General features: G+C 35.9%; 1 protein-coding gene across 1 annotated transcript in view; it reads left to right on the top strand.

Annotated features, from left to right (window-relative positions):
- The first annotated feature begins 731 nt into the window (after window positions 1–731).
- The window catches only part of LOC140231517 (uncharacterized), a 120413-nt gene continuing 100241 nt past the window's right edge, over window positions 732–20903 (top strand). Inside the window, exons 1-15 of the mRNA XM_072311652.1 lie at window positions 732–749; window positions 2212–2524; window positions 6072–6131; window positions 6279–6400; window positions 7307–7365; window positions 7763–7911; window positions 8167–8280; window positions 10102–10218; window positions 10846–10962; window positions 12507–12623; window positions 13235–13351; window positions 17305–17421; window positions 18312–18428; window positions 18747–18863; window positions 19519–19635. Coding sequence (XP_072167753.1) covers window positions 732–749; window positions 2212–2524; window positions 6072–6131; window positions 6279–6400; window positions 7307–7365; window positions 7763–7911; window positions 8167–8280; window positions 10102–10218; window positions 10846–10962; window positions 12507–12623; window positions 13235–13351; window positions 17305–17421; window positions 18312–18428; window positions 18747–18863; window positions 19519–19635 — 1771 coding nt within the window. The remainder of the gene's footprint in view (window positions 750–2211; window positions 2525–6071; window positions 6132–6278; window positions 6401–7306; window positions 7366–7762; window positions 7912–8166; window positions 8281–10101; window positions 10219–10845; window positions 10963–12506; window positions 12624–13234; window positions 13352–17304; window positions 17422–18311; window positions 18429–18746; window positions 18864–19518; window positions 19636–20903) is intronic.

Genomic DNA, 20903 nt, shown 5'->3' with positions numbered 1-20903 from the left:
TCATTTCCTCGACTTGTTACAGACGTATGTTGCAGATAATATTCCCCTTGCCTTCTGAAAGAAGCAAGTCAAGCATTCTTATATAATGCGAGAAAAGTGAAAATATGTTGATTTTCTTTGTATATTCTTTATATCGTTCTGCACATGTGACATCACTAGCTGTGGTAGTCTTCTCATCCAGCAGTGACTGAGCAGAAACTTAAAAAAAAAAATCATAACTTTTGAACGGATTGTCCGATTTTTCTCAACCTTTCATTGATGTGTTCTACTAATATTGCTACATTCACTCAATCCACATGTCTATGAAGATGAACTTGTCCCTTAAAATCTAATACGACTAGAAAACACTCGTATCTAATTGTGTGGATCCGATCCGAGTAGCGAAGAATGAATCGAATGGAAACCTTGTACAGGGTTGGGATTCTCCTTCAATATACAACGTCCTATTCTGCAGGAAAACTTCGCAAGTGCCATATCAATCATACGAATGTGAAAGTCCAACAAACTGATTAAATATTTGTTCTCAAATAGGAGACGACGCTGCTCGTTCTGTCGCCTTCTGCTATAAATATGTGCATTTTGGTGCTAACGGTACATATTGATCTCGACAGAGCAGTAGAAACGCGGAAACACACATATCGTCATATTATTATCGCGAATGAGTTCCTGTCTGACTGAAAAACAGGTTAACAAAAACCTTTTCAAGAACTTCTGCCACCAAAAGGCAGGCAATGGCCACTGATAATCAGGTAAGATTTCATTTTTCTTTTGAACGAATTCACTTTTAAGTTGTTCTTGATGTTGTAGGTAAGTGTCTAAATGTGGTGTATCCGGCGGAGTTCAATTTCATTAAGAGAAGAGTGACAGCCTCAGTAGAAGAGGTACGAATAATTTCCAGTTGTTGATGGTGTTAGCTTATTCTGCGCAATTCTTTTTGGTTTTTTTTTCTTTTGCTCATTACCTGACACAGCAGAGAACTACGGACATGTTTCTGTGTATCTGAACGTTTGTACCATGACACCGTAATGATCCCTATCATAAAGTTCATGATCACGTTCTCTTTTACTTCTTTTTTTTTAACTACGGACTAGGTGATACGTGTGGGTGGTTTCACAGGTTTTAGCTAATGGTATTACGATACATAATTACCAACATGTAGGCCCTATATAATAGATCATTAGTACATTTCGATGATATTGTTAAACATGACAAGTTAGAAAAGATATCGAATAATTTCCTGTGATTCATTGCGTCTTCAGAGTTTGGGTGATTATGCCTTGGTGAAAACCATTAAAGGTCCTATTTACCTTTGGGAGCAGCGATTTTACAAATTTTCAAGATATCACTTTTCATGCATAAATGTGTAGGTCAGTTGTGTCACAAAAATCCTCCAATATAAAATTTTTGCAATAACGCCTAAAATATAAGGAGATATCACTATTTTTCTCATTAAACCGTAATGTAGACGGTTTACTCTGGAAACATTTTTATTATAACTATTGTTCACATTTTGTATATTTAACAATACTTAACATCAATTATACTGGTTCAAATTTTTACATTGGTTGTTTCTATCCCAAACTCACATTCTAGAACTATTTTGCAGCAGTAACGCTGGGCTTTTATTTCATCTGCAAATAGTAAATTATGCCTTTCATTAAATAAATTTTGACTACCCCTATCAAAGCCACTTCATATTCCTACTCACCTACAGGAAAAAACAAACAAACAAGCCAAGGCAGATTTAGATAAGCAATTTCTATGTTTGTTTCTAAATGACAATCATTACCATTTTATTATCTTCGTCATCATAAAGAGATATAAAGAGAACTGATTCTATACTACGTCCTTTAGATTTTATTCCTCTTCTATAGTAAGATACACATATATTACGCAGACTATATATATATACATATATATATATATATATATATATATATATATATATATATGTATGTATGTGTGTGTGTGTGTGTGTGTATGTGTGTGTGATGTTAGTACCGTGATTAAATAAAATGAATGAATGAGTGAATGTATATATATATATATGTATATATATATATACAGTATATATATTATATACATGTATATATACATATAATGAACATGCGTATTTTTCCTTGCATGTGGTGAATTACACTTGAAAACAAATGCGTCATGTAGTCCAACGATAACAACTGCACCCACATCTATTTTTTTTTTTCGTGTTAGAATGGGCGCACAAATCGCGGATACAACGACTATGGCGACGGTTTCCCATATCGGGTGAATGGCAACAGCGCTGGCGGAGCTGTGTCTTCAGTCGATGGCTCGATCAAGAAATCACGGCACCTCACAGACGATAACGTAGAAGTCGGTTTCCATGGCAATGGACATACTAAAAAACCTCGCAAGGACTTCGAGAATGTAGGTGGTGGTGATGGGAAGAAACCACGATGGCTAATTGGAATGATCGCTGCTGCCATGATTCTCGCCGTAGCGGGAATCGTAGCTCTTGGAGTTGGGCTTGGACTAGCGTTAAGAGGTGAGTATGCATTATGAGCTGTTGACAATAGTTACTATACATGTTTGTCAACGTGAATATATGGAAATGTGAAATATTAACGGTCAGCATGCAGTTTTCAAAGAGATTTGGATCAAGTATCGCTCCTAGATATTTGCAATTATATATATTTTTAAACATGTATACTATTTATTCGAAGAGTAACACCAGTATCATGAAAATGGTTTTAACTTTTTCCTAAAGCCAAATCTCATACATTCTGTTTTATCTTCGTCCAAGATTACATTACTCGCACTAAGTCATAAAGAAACGCCCTTTACGTCTTGGTTTATACATCTTCGATTTCAACGGGCTCATTGGAGGATAAACACATATATATGTCATCTGCATAAATGGATGAGTTACAATGTTTGACCGTGTTTGACCATTGATAAGAAATAGACATAATATCGAGACCAGTCCTATGACACCCCATACGCAACCGGTGCTGGGATGTTATCATTCTACTTCAGCTCTTTGCATTCGGCCATTTGAATAATTTATGAACAACAATATTCTTGGATGGTTAGATCCATAGGGTATTGACTTTTTAACCATTAGTGTGTGATCAACCATGCCAAAATGCCTTTTTAAGATCTAGCGTTATAACCATTGTCCACACTCGAAGGTGAATTTTCAGTGATATTAAATAGGGCTTTAATAATGGAGTGACTGCGTTGAAAGTGCGACTGATTGGAGACAGAATAGAGTATTTATACATGCTTTTGGAGACTTGAGCATAGATCAATAATTTGTTAACTCTGTTACGACAGTAATACATTCACTGTATGAGTAAGTGGTAAAAGGTTATGGCGTTGCCAATTTAATAAGCCTCCCGCAAAACATGTAGCTTTATTTAAAGACATTATCAATACACGGACATCACTTTAAATCACTTAATTATATTCAAAAGTCGAATCAGTTTTTATCTTCTTATACAGTTTAAAATCACTTTGAAACATGACATCTTGTCTTAACTGTTGAACAATACTATAAAAATAATTTTAAACACATTTGCCAAATAATAAAGATCAATAATGTCCCTATTGTTTACTTTCACATTATATACTTTTCTTCTTTAAATTCTAGAGGTTAACACCATTTGTCAGGGTTTCCACACCTTTCAACTTTTTATTTTCATTAATACAATTTTGTACTTCATTTTGTTTCAAAAATTTCATGACCAATTTCATACAACACCATTTGTTAACTTTCTATAATCATTCCATTCTGTATTTACTATTTGCCATTCTCGTCTTCATTATCTTTATTATACAATATGCCTTTAACTGCTTTGACTTTCACCCTTCTTTTCCTAGTTGGTGCATGTTTATTAATAACTTTCCTAAACCTTGTTATTCACTTGAGGTAGGCCTCCTCAACATAGCTTTCTTCGAACACATCCTCCCACGATCTGTCAGGCAAATCTCCTAGAAAGTCTTCAATATTGATTTTAAAGATAGTCGTCACATACTTGTAATGTTGCGTTTTACGCTTAACTCGAACCAAAGTGGCAACCATCATGCAATGATCACTGAGAGACATTGGCATTATATCAGTATGGATAACTTTCTCAGGGGGTAGACGTAGATATAAGATCGATAGCAGTAGTGGAGGAGATGGTCATTCTCTTCAGCCTATCTATCGGTTGTGCTAAATGACAATCCTCAGCAAATTCATAATTAATAAGCAGTTTTCTTCTTCTGTGTCTTTTATATGCCTGTGTGTGTCGCTTGAGATTTCTTGATTTCACCTGTAGGCCTGCAAAAATAATGCCAAAAGGATTCTAACAACTCTAATATTTGTATGAACAAAACTGGTGGCAAAAAAACAAACTATTGTATCAGTGCATAAAATGGGTCTGTTTGGCTTTCATGATATTGAAAAAGATAAAGAGGATAGAGAGAGAATACATGGGAAATGAGGTCTTATGAAATTTGCTCAACCTCATGATATAATACACTGCAAAAAGTCCGGTGTTAAATATGAAACACCGAGCTGGTGTTAAATTTCCGGTGCTCATTCATGGTGTTAGATTAACACCTCCGGGTGTCATTTCAAAATATAAAATTGTTTTTTGAATAGTTTCTTAGTGACTGCACTTCTTGATAATTTTGAACTTCAACAAGACGATAGAGAATTTTCCGATAAAGTACTTGATTTTTGAAAAAAATGTGTAAACACATTTACACCACAGTAACACCAGTTGGTGTGGTCTCCCATTGAAGCTGGACGGGTGTTATACCGTTGATATTAACACCACCAATATCAAATCAACACCATGCGGTGTCATTATTGAATTAACTCTAGCGCAGTGTCAAAAATATCACCAGCCACAGTGTCAAATTAACACCACGAAGTGCCAGGTGAACACTTTTTAACACCGTCACAATACATTTTCTACACCTGTGGGTGTGGTCCTCTATTGAAGCTTGATCGGTGTTAGATTTAACACCCATGGTGTTGAATCTAACACCGATGTTTTTACAGTGTACAACCAACTCTGTGTTAAAATATACACACGATGACGTCTTCTAAGCAGTTACTGTATTGGGGTGTTTTGGCAAATTTTAAGAAATTAGATAAATGGGCGCGAGTTGGAATGGGTAAGTAGACCCGTATAAAAAAAAAAAAAGAAGGAACGCCTGCCCCTTTCCTCAGCAGAAGGGTTGATATTGTTCTCTGCGACATGGATTTGACGTTGACCCCAAGAAGAAGAAATTTCAATTCGAGAATGTTCATTCATTGCAAACATGGCAAACAAGCTGCAGCATGTCGCCTATTTACAGTAGGGGAGTTGTCAGTGACGAATGTACCTTCATCTTATAAAGCTAGACCTTCAGATGTGTGCATATTCGTATATCAAGTGGGGTCAGTAAAATTTCGGTCTGATGCCTGGCCTGTGTGCAATGTCAATAAAACACGAATCAAACCGTGCTCTAGCACAAAAGAAGAGAAGGGCTCTTTGGGAGGACATTACGTCCCAGTCAGTTCTCAATAACTGGAAAAAAAAATCTGATTGTTCGTTTTGGCAATTGCAATTTTCGTGTGAGTTAGGGACAATAAAGAATTGTTTGAAATTAAGAAAAAGTTAAGGTGCGGACAAAGTTCACAATAGGATAAATCAGGAAAGTATTCGTCGTATCATAAAAATGTAATGATCATGAAAGGAAAACAGTTATATTTCATTAACAACCATCTCCTAACATAGTTAAGGTGCTTCCTTTGACGAATAAGATAACAGACCCAGACGTTATGATTGTTTTCTTTTGATTGCTGTTTTATTTAAAACGTATAATTCGCTGGAGTACACTTAGATGCTTTAACCAAGTCTATTGCTTATTTCCTTAGTGTATAACGAAGTGCTGGCTTAATCAATGTGATGGTGATGACATCTTTCTTTTCTTTTCTTTTTTTAGTCTATTGAAAACTATTACAGCGTATTTAGCATGTGGGGAAAGTAGAAGTGACATCTTTGTGACATTACATGAAGTTAATCATGCGATTCTATCATCCTTGTTATTAACAGACGCATCCTCACCAGTTGTTATGCCATTTGTGACTACTCGGCCAACAACCACCACCGGTGGTAAGTCCTCAAATAAAACTTCAATAAGAATTATTCATAATCATGTAGGTACAAGTAAAATGATATGTCCGATAATTTCGCCTGTATGTTTGATAGTTTCTTTCTTGTTTTCACTGAGGTACCACTATTGTTAAACTTTTACCATAGACACGAAAGCGACAACGGCTGTTAATATGACGGTGACGTTCAGTGATCGCACGTTTGACTCTAAATTGAGTGACAAGACTTCGGTCGAGTACCAGGAAGCAGAGGAGGAATTCATTGGCGTGGTACGTGGCTGTTTATTTCCTGTTTGGGGTATAGTGTTCTTTAACAAGGTTTTCTCGGCATAACCATTTTATTCATATGAATATTACTTATTCACTTCGCTATCATGAATATCATCATGCAGATGAGAATGAATGATGTATCTGGTTTTTGTTCATACATCTTCTCGATAAACAGGATCATAGGTAAAGATAGATAGATAGGGCCTACATACATACGTTCAAACAGGGTGCTGTTCGTTATTCCGAAGGTTCGGTAATTCGAAATACACGAATTCCCTATACCTAGAGATTCGTTAATCCAAAAATGAAAAAGGGTTCGTTAATCCGAACATTTGTGGCGTTATTCCTAAGGCTCGTTATTCCGAAGGTTCGTTAATCCGAAAATAAAATAGGGTTCGTTCTTTCGTAAGTTCGTTGATCCGACAATGAAATAGGGTCCGTAACGAACCTTCGGAATAACGAGCTTTGTTTCATTTTCGGATTAGCGAACCTTTGGAATAACGAACCTTATTTCATTTTCGGATTAATGAAACTTCGGAATAACTAACCTTATCACATTTTCGGATTAACGAACCTTCGGAATAACGAGCTTTGTTTCATTGTCGGATTAACGAACCTTTGGAATAATGAACCTTATTTAATTTTTGGACTAACGAACCTTCGGAATAACGAACTGTGACCGTACAAACATTATACACTAATACAAAATTTCTCCACTGGATGGGATTTTGTGACGGCTGCAAAGAATAATTGTTTGGTAGAGCGAAGAGAGTGGATATATAGCGTTCTCTTTGTAGGTTTTATATGACATAAAATGTTTTTCGTGCGAAAGGTTTTGTTGTTATTATCAATATTATTGTCATTCGCGAAGTTGATGTTTTGAATACTTATTACTTTTTTACACAGATTGATGAACAGTATAAAAACGACGCATCGTATCGCGGTGTAGATGTGATTGATATCAGGTTAGTTTGTCATCTGAATCACTTCACAGAGTGAAGGAATAAATTTGTCATTTTCATGTTCACTGCTGATCTTGTCGACTCGTCTCGAATATATTGATAAAGTCTTTTTCTATTCTATGTTGTATCTTCTTTTTGTCGAGTAAAAAGAAATAGCTGCCCACATTTGCTTTCATTCCATTGGTCATAGTTGTTTTCTATGTCTCTGCTTTCCATGACCATAATAAAATGAACTGAATGATATCTACTGTAGTATTGGCAATTTCTTCATCATGAGATCTCCTTATTATCTCTCGTATGTATGATAGAACTCTCCTCGGTAGCACGTTTTCATTGCTGACAAACATCAGTATTTACCAATTGTCATTGCATTACTCTTCGCATTGATTTATGATCACAGAGAGGGCAGCGTCGTCATCTACTTTAGCATAATATTTGTGCGGGAGGAGGACAACAGTGCCCTGGCAAGCATTCTTGATAACCTCAATGACAATGTTGTGGAAGCAGTAAATCGAATTTCAGATAACGTCACCACTGCTCTTACAACACGTGAGTATTTACTGATTATCTACAGATGATTAAGGATTTGATGCTTATATTGGCATTGTATATAGGCCTCCCTTTTGAACCAGTTGTCTCTCTCTCTCAAAAAAAAAATGAAACAAGACAAAACAAAAACGCCTTGTTTCTCTTGTGCCAATTAAAGAAGTGCGTCTCTGACTGAATTCATGAACGATATCATATCTTTCAATCGTGATTTATGAATGCATAACTCGATATGTACTATTGCTATTCTATTTACAGCATTATGTGACACTGAGCCATGCGCTAACGAGGCGGAGTGTGAAAATACTGAAGATCTGTCGAACTTCACGTGTATGTGTGAACCTGGCTTTACAGGGAGAGCGTGTGAATCAGGTTGGTGCTTCATTGAAGTAAATGGGAAGGAAAGCTTTCTTTTTGTTTCCTCGTATATGTCATCTGAACTTTCTTACGGGGCTATCATGACAATTTGTGCATTGTATTTTCCCCCAATTGAATGAGCTACTCCTCATAAAAAGATATTCCTCGAAGAGTTCTGAAATATGTGTTTGTTATAGTTGCACAACAATGGCTTGTTATGCCCTACGAAATGGGATTGATTTGTCTTATTGGTTTCTGATGCAAGGGCGTCTCCATTAACCACCTGAGTACAGTTGTTTTGTTCTCAATTGCACTAACAAAATTTAAGAAACATGGCTTGGACTTGAATCAACGTAGCCCTACACCATTTTATACATTCGCACAATCTGTAGTACAGGTATACGGTATCAAATCCTAGTCTGCATCTCGTTCTGAATGATTGTAATTTAGAAAGTGTGTCATATTTCAAATTTCTTGGTATTTTTGTAGATAACAAACTTTTTTGGAATATACATATTGATCATATCTGCAAAATTATTTCTCGTAATATAGGTGTTATGAACAGACTAAAATCTTATATTCCTGAAAAGACCTTACTAGTGTTATACTCCTCTTTGATACTTCCTTACCTTAATTATGGAATTTTAGCTTGGGGCAATACTCATCAGACGCTGCAATAGAGCGTTATTACTGCAAAAGAAAGCCCTCCGTATCATTTCTAATTCTCCTACACGTTCACATACAAATGCATTCTCTGACTGTTATAAGCTATTAAAAATGAACGAATTATTTCTATTTAATTAAGGTCAATTTATGTATATGTATGATAAGAGTTTACTCCCACCTATCTTTGGTTCTACGTTCCAAAAAAAAAAATCAATCATTCCATAATTACCCCACCCGACGCTCTAACGAGTTTCATTTACCACTTCTTCAAACGATCCTAGCAAAGAATACACTTATTTACACTGGACCAAATTATTGGAATTCCCTGAATCATGACTTAAAATCTGCTCCTTCTATATACTCATCTAAAAGGAGATTAAAGTCTTTTCTTTTACAATCTTATAATGACGACTCCCAGAATCAGATTAGTTTATAGGCTTACTTTGACACTAGTCCGCAATATCTACATTGCCGTTCTCTTTATTATTGTTACTATTGCTTAAGCCTTGACTATAAGATCTTCTCTAACCTATACTTCGCAGTTGAAAGGTTTGTTCTATATTCTTTTTTTTCTTCTTCTTCTCTTTCTTCCTCAAACCTCCGAGGATCGTTGTCTTTGTTGCATATTCCTGTCTATTCTGTTACCTCTTTATCACGCTAGTCTTGTTTCCTCTTGTGTCGTCTAGTCAGTTTTTTTTCCTATAAGTAGTCTTGTTGCTGTCCCAGTCCTGTTTTATGCTCATTACTCTGTTTGTTGTTCTTTTATGTATAACTGTTTGTTCGTCTGTCTCTTAGTGGGCTGCCAAACTTTTTTTTTTTGTGACAAATTCTTTGTGCCGATTTGTTGTTTTCAATACAATGTTTGCGTCAAGATTTTTAAAACAAGAGGGGCCCACACTCTACAAGCTCTGTCTTTTTAGTGGGTCCCTCCGTTTTTTTCACACAGTACTTATATTGAAAACTATTTCACTTTCGTTATCTTAGCAATTATTTCAATGTATCGCTACTGTTAGTTTTTTTTTAATTATTGTTGTCTTCTCTGTACAATTGTATGCATTGTTTCTGTCACTCAAGAAAGTGAGATTTATGTTTGTATATTGTGAAAAAACGAATAAATATGAACTTGAACTTGAACTTGAACTGTCACCACATTTTGCTTTCCCACGACAGACATCAACGAATGCACAGAGGGCGAACCATGTGAGAATGAAGGAGAATGCACAAATACGATTGGATCTTTCATATGCACATGTACAGATGGATGGCAGGGATCAAACTGTGGAACGGGTAGGCTTACATTTTAGGGGAAAAAAAGCTTTGCTGAGTTTCAGTTTCAGTTCCTACTAAATTAGAAGCGATTATGATACAGTCAACATGGTCGAAGTGTTCGTCTATAATTCGAATGTAGTGTGAGTAGCAATTTATGAATGAATACAGATAGGGTTTATGAACATTATATCCTACAAACAAAGATGTATATATGTCTACATCATATGCATTAATTAATCTAGTGTGTCATTTTCAAACAATGAAATACGATTTTGTATGAAAAATTATTATTTCCCATGAATGGACAAAAGCGTCAAGTGCAAAGTGCAGCGTTAACAAAGTTACAGAGGTTGTAACCGTTCATACGGCTTGTACCAAGAGTAAAATGCTGGTAGATGAAACTGAAGGGTATATTTATGAAATATCATACAAACAGCAAGTTACTCACTAATTCTGACAAATGCGAATGTATGACGCGTCCTCTAATGTCGTCATAATTTCCGCCACATAAAACCAATATAAGTCCTACTTCACCCTTTCCCCCTACAAACTTATTGAAGTCATTCCTGTCTATATATTCCTATCGCTCATTGTGGACTCATTGACTTTTTATCAAACAAATGAATGATTAAATTTATTGTACAGATATCGATGAATGTGACATTGACAACCCGTGTGAAAATGAAGCTACCTGTACGAACAACGATGGCTCATACGTCTGTGCGTGCCTGCCTGGTTGGAATGGAAACAACTGTCAAAACGGTAAATGAACATTATTTCGACCAAGAAATCTTGAAACTAATTGTGTCTTTGTTTAGCTTTGTATAGGCATAATAATAGATATAATTGGCTTCGTCATAAAAGTTACAAAGACAATATGGTATATGATTTGATTGAAGTACAGCGGATCCGTCGCCTCGAGGCAACTGAGAGCCGGTTTGTATATTCTAAACTGGATAGAATGTAAGGAAAATTATATAAACATGTGTTCGAGGGGGTGGGTGAGTTATGTATGCGGCTGTTTGTACATGTGTGTTTGAAGGTAGGCCAGGGTTTACACCTTGCATAAACTGGGCATTAATAAACTCGGGCATTGTTGTTTTGTGTAGCCCATCATCATACGATTTGAACTTTCTAACCGTCCCTAGCGGGACAACTTGTGGAGTTGCTCCTTTTTTTCTTTTTCTTTTTTGTGTATATTTGAATGAGTAATTCTTCATGTCGCCAAAGACGAAGAGGAAAAAACACTAATTAAAAATTTGCTTAGCTGAGTTTTGTGAGACATGTATACATACGTTTGTGTGACTTTTTCCGTAAATCGTATACATGAATTAGGCAGTTCTGATACTGCCTACTTCGTAGGCAGTATCAGAACAAAAGGTTATAGTATCCTAAAAGATTTGATGTGAAATTTTTGGTTTCTTACACAAATCAAACTATGAATTATTAGGTTGTCGCAGGAGCTACAATTCTTTTGTGCAAAATGAAGCGGGAAACCAAAAACTCTACATTATTTGAGTAAGACTTGATGACTTTGTAGCTTGAAAAATGCATGCAAAGTGACTTGTCTTTGAGAAGGAAATTTGCAAAGGAGAGATGGGGAGACATACTGTTTTGTTTTATTTAAAAGAAAAGAAAATAAGTTAGGGCATTCCTATATCCACTTTTATGTGTTTTTCATTGCACTAACTAATTTCAACAAACATGGTTAACAGTTGATTTAACCAGGCTCTTTACGTTCACGTACACTGTAGTGTACGGTATTAAATTCTACAATTCATCTGCATCTCAAACTGTCACACAATTGAAGACCTGAATATAAGAACGACCCACTTCCAATTTTTATTTCGGCCGAATTCAGCTTGACATGGAAAATTGTAGCTTATGCATGGACTCATCTTGTGTGTAAATGATAAATCCTAATCACCCCCGGAAGTGCCTGAAATGAATGAGTGAAATCTTATATGAATGCAAGAATGAAGGACTTGGGTCATTCTTACATTCATATTATAGCGCCCTCTCTCATTCTTCTCTCATCTCATATCGCAGAATATCCTGTATATGATTCAAAGAACGACCCAAGTCCATCACACAAAATGGCTTCTCCACAATTAATGTAAATATTAATTGTCATAATAGTATATGTTCTAATTTGCATATACAATGTTGTCTTCCCATCACAGTTAAATAGAATATTATTGGACAAATAAAAAAGATATGAAGTTTTTTTAAGTTTACTCGAAATGGTCTTCCATGGACTTGGGTCGTTCTTATATTCAGATACTCAATTTCTTTCACCACGACAGACATTGACGAATGCACAGAGGGCGAACCATGTGAAAATGAAGGAGAATGCACAAATACGATTGGATCTTTCACATGCACATGTACGGATGGATGGCAAGGGTCGAACTGCGAAACGGGTAGGCTTACATTAGGAAAAAAAAATATTTGCTAAGTTTCAGTTCCTACTAAATTAGAAGCGATTATGATAGGTCAACAAGGTCGAAGTGTTCGTTTATAATTCGAATAGAGTAGCAATATATGAATGAAGACAGATAGGGTTTATGAACATTATATCCTACAAACAAAGATGTATGTCTACATCATATGCATCGATTAATCTAGTGTATCATTCCCAAACAATGAAATACGATTTTGTATGAAAAATTATTTTTTTTTCCCATGAATGGACGAAAAGCGTCAAGTGCAAAGTACAGCGTTAACAAAATAACAGAGGTTGTAACCGTTCATACGGCTTGTACCAAGAGTAAAGTGCTGGTAGATGAAACTGAAAGGTATATTTATGAAATATCATACATACAGCAAGTTACTCACTAATTCTAACTAATGCGAATGTATAACGCGTCCTCTAATGTCGTCATAATTTCCGCCACATAAAACCAATATAAATCCTACTTCACCCTTTCCCCTACACACTTATTGAAGTAATTCCTGTCTATGTATTCCTATCGCTCAGTGTGGACTCATTGACTTTTTATCAAACAAATGAATGGTCAAATTTATTTTGTAGATATCGATGAATGTGACACTGACAACCCGTGTGAAAATGAAGCTACCTGTACGAACAACGATGGCTCATACGTCTGTGCGTGCCTGCCTGGTTGGAATGGAAACAACTGTCAAAACGGTAAATCAACATCATTTCGACCAAGAAATCTTGAAACTAATTGTGTCTTTGTTTAGCTTTGTATAGGCCTATAAATATGATTGATTTCTTCATTATATTTACAAAGACATGTGTGGTATAATAATATGATTTGAATGAAGTACAGCGGACCCGTCGCCTCGAGGCAACTGAAAGTCGGTTCGTATTTTCTAGACTGGATGGAGTGTCATGAAAATTATATAAGCATGTGTTCGAGGGGGTGGGTGAGTTATGTATGCGGGTGTTTGTACATGTGTGTTTGAAGGTATGTCAGGGGCATAGAGCTGTATTATATGTAAATACAACTCTATGGTCGGGGGTTACACCATGCATCGTTCGATGCTGCTGGGTAAAAAAAAATCGTTCTAACTTTTCACTCTCTCTCTGTCTCTTCAGTTTGGAATGATAGTTCTTGAAATGACGTAAGGTAACTGTTTTCCATATTAACCAATATTTTTCATTATGACGGGCAAATTCTTACATGATACAGAATCCATGCACAAGTTTTTATTCAGAGTTGAACTTACTGTGTAATTCTATTTCCTCTAGTGGTTTTCACACCTTGTTCTAATCAAACAACCGTCTCTATATCGCGACTCCGGAATCAGTCGTCATCATACACGTGGAACCACGATAAACTGAACACAGGTTGCTACAAGGGTTTGATGTCGATGGACAACGAAAAATTTGTGCTCCATGGGGTGATTTTATGCTGCTAAGAAGGTAGCAACCTTTGTATTTCATGGGCGAGAAGAGCCCCCAGCGCAAAAAGAAAAAAGAAAAAAGTAGAGTCTTTGTACGGTGCGAAACTTGACAAGATACATCCGATGTGTCTAGCCCCACTGAAAAAAGACCTTCCAAACTCTGCCCAGAGTGACGGAAATCTTAACCACAATACTCCATCTTGACGAACTTGTTATAAGAATTCATAAATTTGTGAATACATTTTATTAGTATTTAGAAACGTGTGCTTTATTGATTTTTGCATATCCTCTGCATATAGTTATAAAAGGGATTCCTTTTTTTTTTATCTCAACTTTCTAATGGCGACAACTTAAAGATTTTTCTTCCATGTAGAACCCTAAAAAGCAACCCCTCATGACTCCAAAGGCAAAAACAAACAAACAAACAAACAAACAAACAAAAAACAAACAAACAAAATCAAACCTTGGAGAGTTCTATGAAATATATATTTGTAGATTGCATAAGGTGAAGGAGTTTTCATAATCAGAAAGACAAGACATGCTTTGATTTGATTTTAAGTAAGAACAGTACCTGCCTACTGATGGGGCTACCCCGATGAAAGAAGACTGAATAAATTAACAAATTTCTTTTTTTTTTCTCTGTTATTACGCTACATACACGAGACTCAAACTATGAATTATCAAGTGATGGCAGGAAATATATTCTTTGGTTTAAAATGAAGCGGAGAAGCTGAAGTATTATGCTATTTGCAAACGAAAGGGCTACAGGTTGAGTAAGGTTTTTGCCTTCCAGCCTTCAAGTTATTTGTGTGTTTGTTTGCATTTATTCTGCTTCTTAACTCAAAACAAAGAATTTCATTGTTGTAATAAATTCAAAAGAGAGAGAGAAAGAGGAGATGTCTGTGAGATGCTATCGTTCTACAAGAAGTAGAGGTTGGCATAAAGTTTCTTGACGGCTGAATCCGAAGTGACTTGCTTTGAGAGAAGATAAGGTGAAGGGGGGGGGGTGGATGGAGGGGACGTGCTGCTTTCTTTTATCAAAGACAATATAAAACATAATAAGGCATCTTTATTTTCCCCTGAAAGGCACAATATTATGTGTTTGTTTGTTTGTTTGTTTTTTTGCACCAACAACTTTCAACAAACGTTGCTTGAATCAGATTAGGTCTCTGTCCAGTAGTCTACGGTATCAAATTCCATATTTCTCCTCTATCTCAGAATTATCATTACAATTTGTTTCACCATGACAGATATCGATGAATGTACAGAGGGCGAACCATGTGAAAAACAAGACAAATCAAACACACACACACACACACACACACACACACACACACAAAACCATCAAGGAAATGTGTGTGGGTCACTGAAGCTTTTCAGGCTACAGATATTCGAACAGTATGAGGGGTTGCTGGCTGTGCTGATGGGGAAAGATGTGAGCAAATTTCATGGACTTTAGCTTGTATTGGCAAAATACACGAATTTCACATCCCGGATGGAACCGATGCTAATACGGACGTCCCGATGTCTTCACGGATTGTCCTGGAATGAGTACGGATGTAATACGGAATAGCCAGTGCCTACAAGGAGGGAATACGGCGGCAACACGGAGTAGACGGTGCCAACAAGGAAGAGTTCGTATTGATTTTCATCCCTGATGTCCGGCATGAAAAATTAAGCAAGCTTAATTTTTCCCGCGGACATGCCGGATGGTCAAGGATAATGCCGGATGACTTCACGGAGTCAACACGGTCATGCCGGAAACAGTACGGATGATCAAGGATCGACGATCCGTGGTCATCCGTGATGCGATCCGTGAAAGTGTAAAAGGGGCTTAAGCGCTCAATAATGGCCACCACATTAATCGAAGTGTATGTTTTATTCAAGTGGCTGTAACAATGATTTATAATCTTATGAATAATAAAAAAAATAATAATAATAATAAAGTAATAATAATAATAATAATGATACAGGGTACTTATAATACGCCAATTGCACATAGCTAACATGCTCAAGGCGCAGTAGAAGAAGTAACTTATGAAATGCAAAAATCCTTACACAAACATGCACATGAAAATGAATGACACGATAATGATGATAAAAAAAAAAGAATTGTAGTATACAATTCTATTGGAAAATGGTGACGAGCAAATGAGTCTTGAGGGCAACTTTAAAGGAGTCAACATTCGAAATGTAACGGATAGCTTGAGGCAACTGATTCCACAGGTAAGATCCAGTATGTGCGAATGACAGATCCCCCCATGATCTCTTCGTTTTTGGAACAACAAGCAATCTACAATCGGATGACCTTAAACATCTGGGAGGATTATAAAATATCAGCGAATTAATATTTTACTCTCGGGCGGATCCGTGTATGTAATGAAAAACAAATAGTAATAGTTTAATTTATAATAATTTATGAATGAATAATGATTAGTCGTATGAGCATTTTGTCTTGTGGTATAAGATATGTGTAAAGGAAGTAGATCTTCATGATATGTTCTAATGAATTTAGGATACTATTCCGAAAAAATGTATTGTTCTTTGTTGTCGAAAATAAAATGTATTTTGGCCTAAAAATCATATCCACGAATTGAACAAAAAGTAATAGTTATAGGCGATACAGGTCCTATACCCTTATGTAAATAACAAAAGTTATAACAATTCATACGACTTGTACCAAGGGTATTTAGGGAATAATGAAAGTGAAGGACATCCAATATTAGAGACTATGAAGAGTTTATTCGCAAAAACCGATAAGTCCATATTTGCCAAATGGATATTTGCGATTAAAGGTCAGGAAAAAGAAAGAGAATAATAAGAAAATGTTTGATTCTTTTGACAATAACTTCAAAAATGTGCCTTTATATGTAGTGACCAATATATCATTTAAAAGGCATTATTTTGCACTTTATGACAGAGACCGTACTTCAAAATCTTAAAAAATGGACTTATCGGTTTTTGCGAACAAACTCTTCATATATATATATATATATATACAGCAAGTTACTTATTCTTCAGTAATGCAACTGTGTGATGTGGTCAATGTGGTCTAATCTGGTCATAATTTCCTACACATAAACAGTAATACCAAACTCATATGTTGCAAACATACTATCATATCTAATCTATTGCAACTGAATGACAAATTGCTGTACATCGACGTGAATAATGTCTTATCTGATCAATACTGCAGTAAATGAAACTTTTCGATTTTTTTCTTTATTCAAGATTTTGATGAATGCGACAGTCTTAACCCGTGTGAAAATGGTGCGACCTGTACGAACACCAACGGCTCGTATATCTGTGCGTGCCCGCCTGGTTGGGATGGAAATGACTGTCAAAATGGTAATGGAGCGTTATTGCGACTAGGATATATAATGTGAAACAAATCGACTGTCTGCTTTAACATTCCTTTTGCCTAACTTAACTACAGTTAGCGTCTTTATATGGGTAACAAAAATGCAAGTATGTTAAGGATTGTATGAAATCTAAAGTAAGTATTATGAAGAGAATGAAATACAGGTATATGAGCTGATACATTGCCCGGGTTTATCGCCTTGGGAGAAGTACCAAAGAGATTAGTCCATACTGGGGTTTTTTTTTTTCCGGATTGGATAGAGTGTCAGGAAAACTTTGCGTATATTCGGGGATGGGGCGAGGTGTTCATTTTGTGTGAATGTGTGTGTAAGTATGTTAGTTAATTAGTTTGTGTGTGTGTGTGTGGGTGTGTGAATATTAAATTTTACCTGGTTATAGCCTGCATGCTTTTAGTACTCATAAAAGTCTGCATTATTGTTGTCCTTCGTTTTTATGTGATAGTATAAAGTTACAAGAAAAAAAATATTTCTCTTTCCCTCAGACATGCTGAACTTTCTAACGTTGCCTAGTGTGACAACCTGTAATATGATTCTTTTCAGTGAATGAGTAATTCCGTATGTCCGTAAGACAAGCAAAGAGCCAATTGGAAAGTTTTGAGATACAGTCCGACAGTCATGCATACGGCTTTGTGTGACTTTGTGCAAAACAAATCAGAGTTAATTCTGAGGAAACAATTTTAGGTAACTTGTATACCGTGAAAGCGTTTATTTTATTCATTTTTTTTTTTTTTTTTTTAGCTCTGGAGTAGAACACAAATCATCTTTTGTTCCAAATTTATATGCTACTTATAAACCATTGTTATTCATCATTAATGTTAAAGCAGCAAAGTTTACTTGCGTTTTTCTTCTTCAATTAAGATATCGATGAATGCAACAATGGCAACCCATGTGAAAATGGAGCGACCTGTATGAATACCAACGGCTCATATGTATGTTCGTGCCCGCCTGGATGGGATGGAAACAACTGTCAAACTGGTGAATAAAAGTTGCATGCAACCACTCCACTCTATGATACAACATCTCTTCGCCTTTTTTCCCCAAAATGTGTATTTCCAGGACTCTTTATTAGCGTTAGCAAATAACAAAAGCATTGAGACCTGCTTATTTTACATTGTTTTCTGAAAAGTGAAGAAATCCTTACATTGGTTTGAAAAACGAGAGGTCTGACGACTTTGCTGGCATCATGCAAACCATTTAGCAACTATAGACTTCCTTATTGTTGACTTGTGCCATATGTCTCCTTGTGATTGCAGTCAAATTATTCTTTTCATGTTCTTTTTCTCTCCAAATTAGATATCGATGAATGTGCTGAGGATGGCATATGCTCAAACCGAGGAGAATGCGCAAATACGTTAGGATTCTACTCATGTGTTTGCCTAGAGGGGTGGCAGGGGACGAACTGTGAATCGGGTATGCCAAAATTGTGAAACCTATAGCCTCTGTCAATTTCAGGTCTTGAAAAAGAATATTCAGAATAATTTTTGCCATGACTGAATGCGAGTAGTATTTAAGATTGGCATGTGTCTGGCATACTTTTGCACTACAGAAAGCAACACGATAAATGTAATAATAAGTCTTTTCCCTCGTGCAATGGAGGATCTTGTATAGCTCGTTGAAGAGGATGTTGAGCACGCGTTCTTGTTCATCTGAGCAAATTACATGCCGTGATTCTGTGATTCTTGATGTAAGCAGAACCCACCAATACATTTCAAAGTTATCTAATTTGTGTAAAATATTCATATAATATTTCTCTGTGCTACCATGGAGGTGGAGCTACTCCCTGCGATGGTACTGTACTATACACCGCAGAAACGAATAAGAAAAGAACATTGTTTGTTCACCTATTAAATCACATAAATCAAATAATTGCTTCTTTTTCTTCCTGCTGTAGTGTGCAAAAAGGGAAGTTATAATATACAAAAAAAAAAGGCTATGACACCCCCCTAAAAAAATTAGATTGAAATACATTATAATGTAATGACTATGATATCTAACAACATGTGGGACTTTGTGTGTTACTAACTTCTTAAAATTCTGTGTGCACCATCTGATATTCTCAAAACAGACGTAAATGAGTGTGAAACATTCCAGCCCTGCGAGAATGGCGGGAATTGCAGCAACACGCTGGGTTCGTACAATTGTTCATGCGTGGATGGATATGTAGGGACCAACTGTGAGTTTGGTAAGAAGGAGGACCCATTACATTATAAAAAAAATAACATGGTTGTATAATAACTGGAATTTAAACAACTTTTATACCAAAAGCATCATCTTTTTACATTTTACCTTTTTCAAGTTTGTTCAAGTTTGTAAAAGATTTATTTTCCATCTTTTTCATGTAAAAAATCACATGCATGAAATTATTGTACAAGGACGGCAGAACCTCATAAAAGCAGAGCTTGTGGTGAGCTGCCTTACAAAATACATTACATCACAAACATAAACACAAAAAACAACAAAAACATAACAATAGTTCCCATGGCAATATTGAAATGAGATATTCCTCAAAGAGAGATATTGTAGTCTAACAGAGAGGCAACAGTAAGTATGAAAATATGTGACGAGTTACAGGCTATGGCAAAAGTTGCATATATCAGAATTATCCGTTTTATATCTATAACTGCTAATAATGTGAGACCTCAGCATAGATGTAGACAAGACAATGAATGAAATGCACTGTTTCCAACTGGATCGTGAATAGACAGGGCAATATTGAAATGATAAATTCCTCAAAGAGAGATATTGCAGTCTAACAGAGAGGCAACAGTAAAGTATGGAAATATGTGACAAGCTACAACCTATAGCAAAAGTTGCATATATCAGAGTTAAACGTTGCATATTTATAACTTCTAGTAATGTAAAACCTCTGCACAGATGTAAACAAACTGGATCGTGAATAGACCGCCTTACTGATATATTTACATCTTATGCGTGTCATTATAACAAAAGTTGTTCCTAGCAACCTGAAAGCTCGCACGAGGCCTGTCCAACACAACAACAAATGGAGTGTGCAAAGTGGATTCCGAGTATTGAAATGCCATTATAATGCACGGGTTACTAAAATAACTCGACACAGAACAAACTTGACCACAACAGCAAAAAGTCCTTAATTACGAAAATCTTAACCACAATACTCCATCTTGACGAACATGTTATAAGAATTCATGAATTTGTGAATTAGTATTTAGAAACGTGTGCATTCTTGATTTTTGTATATCCTCTGCATATAGTGATAAAAGGGATTTCTTTTTTTTTTCTGAGTATGGTATTATCTCAAATTTCTAATGGCGCCTAGCCTAACGCAACAACTTAAAGATTTTTCTTCCATGTAGAACCCTAAAAAGGCAACCCCTCATGACTCCAAAGGCAAAAAACAAACAAACAAACAAACAAACAAACAAACAAACAAACAAACAAAATCAAGCCTTGGAGAGTTCTATGAAATATATA

Source organism: Diadema setosum, chromosome 8 (assembly GCF_964275005.1).
Source record: "Diadema setosum chromosome 8, eeDiaSeto1, whole genome shotgun sequence".
NCBI lineage: Eukaryota > Metazoa > Echinodermata > Echinoidea > Diadematoida > Diadematidae > Diadema > Diadema setosum.
Note: the sequence above shows the minus strand (reverse complement) of the source record. Positions and strands in the feature narration are given on the sequence as shown.